This window comes from Suricata suricatta, chromosome 9 (genome assembly GCF_006229205.1).
Source record: "Suricata suricatta isolate VVHF042 chromosome 9, meerkat_22Aug2017_6uvM2_HiC, whole genome shotgun sequence".
NCBI classification, from domain to species: Eukaryota; Metazoa; Chordata; class Mammalia; order Carnivora; family Herpestidae; genus Suricata; species Suricata suricatta.
In genome coordinates this window covers 133,970,513-133,977,917 of record NC_043708.1, presented here as the reverse complement: position 1 = coordinate 133,977,917, position 7,405 = coordinate 133,970,513, and the positions used below count along the sequence as shown (strand labels likewise).

Here is a 7,405-nt window from a genome sequence, read left to right as displayed (position 1 = left end):
GGGGAAACCGGAGGTGGGCTTGGTCGGGAAAGAGGCCAAACCTCTTGGCAGTTACAGAAAAGACCGAGTTCACAGAAGGTCGGGGAGCGTGGGGGTGCATGGGTAAGAATCTACTGGGAGGCTAACCGGTCTGGCTTCTGCTGCCCGGAGCCCGGAGCGCGGTACTGGCACTAGGGCCTCAACACATCAGCCTCTGGGAGGGGTGTGGCTTTCTGACGCTGGCAGAGTGGGGCCGGGCTTTCTCTGAACTGGGTTTTTAAAAGGGGACCTTGGAAGTCTGAGAAACTTGGCAAAGCTCAGGTTTTATTTCTCATTGACTTTGTTTGGAGGTAATTCTACATTCACAGGAAGTTACCCAGACGCTCAGCTTTGATGCATCATCCGTAAAACATGGCTCAGGCTCTGACTACAATCTACGTTCCCAGTCAGTGCATTCAGACCCCTGTCTCATCCCTTCAGAGCCCCGCCCTGCCTTGGCCCCGCCCCAGCCCCCCTAGCCACACCCCCAGGCTGTTTGATGACATCACTCTCGGAACTCCCGCTGGTAATGAGGTTTGACTCGCACAAGGGTCCATTAAAAACCTGAATTTCTGGTGCTTAGTGAAGAGTAATAGAACACTTTGACTCAATGGCTCACAAAAATACTTGGAAGCAGGAGAAACTCTGGCAAGGATTACAAACTAAAACAGTATATAAATGTGTGCATGGTATATGGGTGTTATTTATGATAGTGAAGGTAACACTTGCTGAGAATCTACGATGTCCCGGGCACAATGCCAAGTGTTTTGTAGGCACTATCCCAGTTTATCGGCAAAGCAGCCCTTTGAGGTAGGATCTATTACATCACTATACAGAGGAGCAGAGAGGTTAAGTGACTTGCCCAGGGTCACACAGCTATTAAGCAACAGAGCCGTTATCAAAATTCAGGTCTACCTGAGTTTAGAGCCCAAGCTCTCACTCCCCTCTCTCTGCTTGTCTCTGGGGAACTTTAGAAGGATGTACTTGCCTTGGGGTCAACGCCAAGGTTGGGTGTAGAGCTGCCCCTGCCCCAGAGGGACTGACTTTTCCCTCCTTGCTCTGATGGATGGGGAAGGGTGGGTGGGAAGGGGTGAAGCCGGAGGAGTCACCCCCAGGCAGAAGGGAGGCTGGAGGAGAGGGGAGAGCGTGTACCTCGGAAGCAGAAGGCGTGGTGCCGGGACAGTGGGTCTGGGAGGCCTGTCTGGTTGGGGTAGAGGTAGACGGTTCTCACGCCTGGCTTGTCTCCGCCACAGGAGGGCCTCGGGGTGGCGATGGGGTAGCGCAGGCTGCCGTCCGACAGCCAGCCGGCATAGCACTTGTCCAGGCCCCGGCTCCAGGCGGCGTACAGCTGGCCCGTGGAGGCCAGTGTGGCGTTGTGGGACTCACAGAACGCCAGGGCCTCCTGGAAGGTGAACTGCTCCGGGCGTGTGACGAAGAACACCTCCCCTGCGGGCACAGGCAGGTGCGGCGTGACCCTCCTGCCCACTGCCAGAGCAGCCTCAGCTCACCCAGCGGCCGGGGCAAGAGAATCAGACCAGTTGGTCACTCTACATGGAAACAACCTCCCTCCTCTGTTTTCAAGACTGCCCCGTCACATGTGGGGACCCCCTTCTCTGCACTCCCTTGGGCGCCTTCCCTCCGACCCCCCTGTGCTCCCTACACCACAGCACTCAAGCATGGAGCACCCGAGTGCTGTGGGCCTCAGCCCCGCCCCCAGCCCATCCTGGGGACTCATCGAGGGGAGGGGTGGGTCCTGGAGCCACTCTTGGCGCTTGGTCCCCACACCTAGGACCGTACCCAGGTGCCTTCCTGTCTAATCTGAGGGGAGGAGGTTCACATTTCCTGGACACGACTGTACCGGGCACGTCTCATAAATGGGTATCTCATTTAACATTCACAGAAACCTCTGACATGAGCACAATCAGCCCGATTTTACAGATGAGGAAACCGAGGCCCAGAGAGGTTAAGTAACTTGCCCCAGGTCCCAAAACAAGTGAGCGGCTCTGCTGAAATCCTTCCACAATAATACCGCCACTTCCCAAACTGGGTTCCTTAGGATAGTAATTTGATCATTGTAATTGAAATGAAAAGACATGAAATGCAACAAAATAAAATGCCCGTGGCTGCACAAGCTTGGGCGCTTGGCTAAGCGGAGTTAAAGAGGTTTTTCCTTTGCAGTACTTCTCAGAGCCTTTCATTTGTTGCAGGGCACTGGGCCTCTCCGTGAGGCAGATGGTATATGCCTTGCCTGCAGTCCTGGGGGGCCCACATGAACCATTCCGAAGGGAGAGAAGGAGCTTGGCCCGAGACAGGGGCTGGGCCGGCCTTTCTGCCCCCAGGTAGGAAGAAAGCTCGGTGGATGGTAATCCCTCTTCCTCTGTGTGTTCCTCTCCCCATCGGTCCCCTGCCTGGCTGGGGCCCCAAACACGAGAACGTGGCCTGTACCCTCGAGCCGGTCCACGTAACAGTAGACATCGTAGGTTTCTGATGGTGGCCGCACGCCGTAGGTCCTGACCCCTGGGCTGCTGTCTTTGTCCCCCACACACGGGGTTCGTGGGCTCACGATGGGGTATCTGCAAAGGAGGGCAGGAGGGGCACATGAAGACCTCTTCCAGGGGCTACGGGAAGGAGGTGGGGCCAGGGGGGAGGCTGGCAGGTCTCCTGGGACTCGGGCAGGGACTATCTCTGCTGACAACAGTGACAGAAGGAGCCCCTTTGTGGCTGAGAGAGGAGTCTGGAGGCCCCTGGGGGGATTCCTGGCCGCAGAAGGGAGCCGCTTCCATGGAAGGGCATTGGATCCCGCTGGCGGGGACCTTGAGGAGAGATTTTTCCCTCTCTGTTCCTTGGGAGTCAATGACCAAGGACTTAATGTCATCTGAGGCCCTTTGCCACCCACTCAGAATAATACACCTTGGTTCTCGGGGGAGAAATTAGGGGAGCAGCCATGGGGTTATTAATTAACTATTGCACAGTGGATCTGGCGGCCCCTCTGCACTGGGTGCTGTGACAGGCCCGAGCTCCCCGCGCCGGGCCTCGCATGGCTGGTTCTGGGTTGGGAGGGGGGCCGGGCTCCTCCTCCTTCACCTGACAGTCTGGTCCTGCAGCCAACCTGCGTCGCATTGCTCATAGCCGGCTTCGTAGGCGGCCTGGAGCTGCTCGGGGGAGGCAATCACTGCCCCAGCGCCCAGGCAGGCCTGCTGGGCCTCCTCAAACGTCAGTGCGTAGCGGGCGGAGCCTGGGCGGTAGTGGAACACGACCCCTGGGTGGGGAGGGGAGGAAGAGACACAAGGTAGGCTCAGGGCAGGGACCGGACAACCCAGTGCCCGTGCTCATGGGGCCTGGCCCTCGTGGCTTTGAGGGTGTGGAGGGAGCCCTGGCTCCTTGAGGAGTGACTTCCCCTCCTCCCCTCCTTCTTGTCCTACTTCTGAGCCTATTCTCAACCAAGCAGGTTCCCCTCTGCTTGTTCAAGCTGCTCCTGAAATCCATCTCCCTGACAAAGCCTCTGAATCAGCCTGTCCTGCCCTGGGGGTCCCCAACCTTCCTCTTTGGGCTCCCTCACTCCCAGGCTGCTCGTCCGTCCTTTGAACTCTTTAAAACAAATGCAGTTTTTTCTCATTACAAAACGAATAACTGTTCATTACAGAACATTCGGAAAATACAGAAAGGGCTAAGGAATACGTTGAACAATCATCAGCATTTCTTCCACTTGGCCCAGGGCCCTGAAAGTGCCTGCGAGAGTGTTCGTGGGTGTGCACCGGGCGCATTCTGGGGACTGTCCTCATGGCTTTGGCCAGGTTCCCAAAGGGCCCTGTCCTTGAGCACGCCCCCTTCCTCAGCCTTTCCTGTAGCGTCCACATTTGTTTCTGACGCTCCCTTGGGCTATTGGCCAGGTTACGGCACAGATGCAGATCCCCGATTGGATTCTGTCCCGCATCCTCCTCTGTCCTGTGGCAGATGCTCATGTGTCCATTGGCACCTTCCCACACGGTGGCCAGAGGGGCTCTTTCCGGGCCTGGGCCAACCCTGGAACCCAGCCGGGGGTCCCAAAACTTCTAAACACTTTCTCCTTCCCAACATACTGGATTTATCTGGGCAATTCAGGCTGAAATCCCGCCCAGTGGCATCATGGGATTGAGGGTGGAGAACAGTGTCTATTTGCCCCCGCCCCTGGGGGGGACACCACCAAGGCCCTTAGGAAAGCCACTCCAGACTGTCCCTCTGGTTCTTGGATTGGAGTATGGGGAACAGCTAAGCTCTATGTGATGTAACATCCAAAGTCTCCAGAGATTTCTCAAACACCTGGAACGCTATCGTCCTACATCAGGGGTTGGCCAACATTTTCTGGAAAGGGCCACACAGGGCACATTTTAGACTTCATGGGCTCAACGGTTGCTGTCACAACTACTCAGCTCTGCCATGACCGTCCTGAACTAGCCACGGACGGCACGTGGACAAATAGGCGTGGCTTTGTTCCAATCACACTTTACTTGGAGACGTTGAATCTTGAATTCTATATGATTTTCGTTATATGTCACAGAATATTATTCTTGGTTTGACTTTGTCCCCCAACTATCTAAAACTGTAAAACTGCCCTTTGTGGGCCACATAAAAACAGGTGGCAAGCTGGACTTGGCCGTCGGAGCTTGGTGGGCTGACCCCTGTCCTGGAAGACCAGCGCCGTGAGAAGCCCTGGGGTTACCTAGTGTAGATGTTTTCAAGTGGCTCTGTTCTTGGGGGGTGTCTGAGGGGGCGAGAAGGTCCCCTGGACAAAAGAGGCCCAGTTCTTTGTTCGGCTTCACCTGGACCCACATGGCATCTGTACCTGCTTGACACAAACTGTGGTTTCTACCTGTGACTTCATTCGAAGGACATGGTCTGTGGCAAAAAGAGCAGCTCTGGCCCATCCTCTTGTTTTATAAACAAGGAGAACTGAGTCTGGCAGGAGAAAGACTTGGCCCGGGTCTCAGGTTAAGCTGGAGGTACTGGTTCCTAGGCCAAGTTCTTTCCGCCTGCCCCCACCCCTTGCCCCCATGCAGCCCCCTGAGGGGCGGGCACTTACCCCCTGGCAATCGTGGCCGCCCGGGAACCTCGGCGGTACCTGGGACCGCGGTCACCTGCACGACATGGTCCTCGCTGGTGAAGGTGGTGGAGGCCAGGCCAGGTGTGGACTCCTCGGGGACACCCCAGGGCCTGGTGGCCCCTCCAGTCCTGTCCTCAGCCTCAGGGAAGGCAGTGGCCCCCACTTCGGGGACAAACGTGAAGGGTTCCTCGGGCTCCGGGGCAGTGGCGGACACGTCAAAGATGGGTCTCACGGTAAGGATCACGTTGCCTCGGGCTTCACCCTCGGTGACGTTTCGGGGGAGGGGCAGCTCCACAGCAGGCCAGGTCACCGTCTGGATGGTGATGTCCTCCTCGCCACCCAGCCCGAAGAAGTTTTCTGGGATGTCTACAAAGTCTTCACCTGCGGGGGAGGGGTGGAGAGGGAGATGAACATCGAGCCCCCGGCTTCCCTGCCCGGGGAGGAAAGCTCCCGGAGCCTTGGCGCCTCGCCGGGCCCTCTGTGGGGCGGCCTCATCTCTGCGCGAACTTCTTCTAGAAGGCCTCAGCGTCCATGTTGCAAAAGAGCGCAAAGTCGTCATAGCACGAGGTACTGGCCAAGCGGCTCACGGCTCATAGAGCCGGTCCGGCTCCAGCATCCCTGCCTCATCAGCACCTGCCGCCCCCTTGCGACCGTCTGATGTTAATAACTAGCCATCAGGACGTTGCAAATCAGCTACAAGGGGGAACTGGAAAATCTTGCCAAAGATGTGGGAGCTCACGAAACGAATGAAAGTGACCTAAGACAACTAAGTGTCTCGGTCACAAGCAAATGGGGTCCAGCAGAAAGGACCAGTCAATAATTTAAGAGAGAGCTGCCACTTCGAAAAAGCTGGCTAGGGTACAGAAGGCTAAGAGAGGCTTCGAAGAGGGGCGCTTGGGTGGCTCAGTCAGTTAAGCGTCCGACTTTGGCTCAGGTCATGATCTCACAGCTCCTGGGTTCGAGCTCCACACGGGGCTCCGTGCTGACAGCTCAGAGCCTGGAGCCTGCTCCAGATTCTGTAGCTCCCCCTCTCTCTGTCCCTCCCCTACTCACATTCTGTCTCTCTCCAAAATAAATAAACATTAAAAAAATTTTTTTAAGTAAAAAAAGAGAGGCTTTGGGGGAAATCCTCTTTGCCTTTGCAAAAATAGCCCTCTTTGTGTAAGATCAGCCGCGGAGGTCAAACGTGAAGTGAGCTTTCCCATTTCACCGTCACCAGTTTTGTCATAAAGTGATGCAGCCCCACATTACTGTTTTGGTCCCCCCTACGAATTACACGTAATTGTGACTCTCACTTAGACCATGTGGAATAGATGAGAAAAGTCTCATTTTTAAAGGCTTTAGTCTAAATTTTCAAAACACACTGCCGGCCAAACCACTCCCCCTGTACTCTTCCGCCACAACGGCACTTCTTTTCAAGCATATTTGCCTGAAGAGGGTGGGTCACAGCACCCCCTGCGGGGGCGTGGTTCCAGGTCAGGGTCCCCCATCTTCCCCTCAGACAGATGCGGAAGGCGAGGCTGTCCAGTAAACGCTGGCAGAGCTGTGGCTCAAATCGGAGAAAGCACAGACTCTGAAGTTCGGGCTTTTAACCCTATTCTGAGCTGACGAGGAGTCAGGGGCTGGAGGCTGGCACCTACGGTGCTTCTACGAGGCTCTTCCAGGAGCTGGTGAAAACGGGGGGTGTGGGGCACCTGGGGGGCTCACTCGGTTAAGCCTCTGACTTCAGCTCAGGTCATGATCTCACCATTCGTGGGTTCGAGCCCCACATCGGGCTCTGTGCTCTCAGAACTCCTTGCTTTGGATCCTCTGCCTCCATCTCTATCTCTCTCTGCCCTTCGCCTACTCTCACTGCACTCTCGCTCTCCCTCTCAAAAAAAAAAAAAAAAAAAAGAAAAGAAAGAAAAAGAAAATGGGGGGATTGCTGAAACATGAAGTTGAGGTACCCTATGGCCCCTTGAAGGGGGAGAGGCCAGCCCCCATTCCAAGCCCCCCTCCTCTAGGCCCCAATTTCCGTGGCTCCCCCTCCAGCCCCTGCAGCCCTGCCTGCTGCCTCCCCCCAGCCCCCTCCACCGCACCCCACCTGCTGCCTTCCCCCAGCCCCACCTACCGCTCCCCTCAGCCCCCTGCAGACCCCCACAGCCCCCCACACCCGGGCTGCCACCTCCCCCCATCCCCCCTGCACCCCGCCTGCTGCCCCGGCCAGCTCCCCGCACCCTGCTTGCCATCCCTGCCAGCTCCCCGCACTCCTCCTGCTGCCTCCCCCATCCCCTCTGCACCCCGCCTGCCACCTCCCCCCATCCCCCC

The 7,405-nt window shown here is 56.8% G+C and overlaps 1 protein-coding gene across 1 annotated transcript in view; it reads right to left on the bottom strand.

Moving 5' to 3' along the window:
* Positions 1–7,405, bottom strand: part of ACAN (aggrecan) — a 38,000-nt gene that overhangs the window by 23,054 nt on the left and 7,541 nt on the right. The window contains 4 exon segments of the mRNA XM_029952295.1: positions 1,171–1,464; positions 2,464–2,591; positions 3,103–3,277; positions 5,078–5,479. Coding sequence (XP_029808155.1) covers positions 1,171–1,464; positions 2,464–2,591; positions 3,103–3,277; positions 5,078–5,479 — 999 coding nt within the window.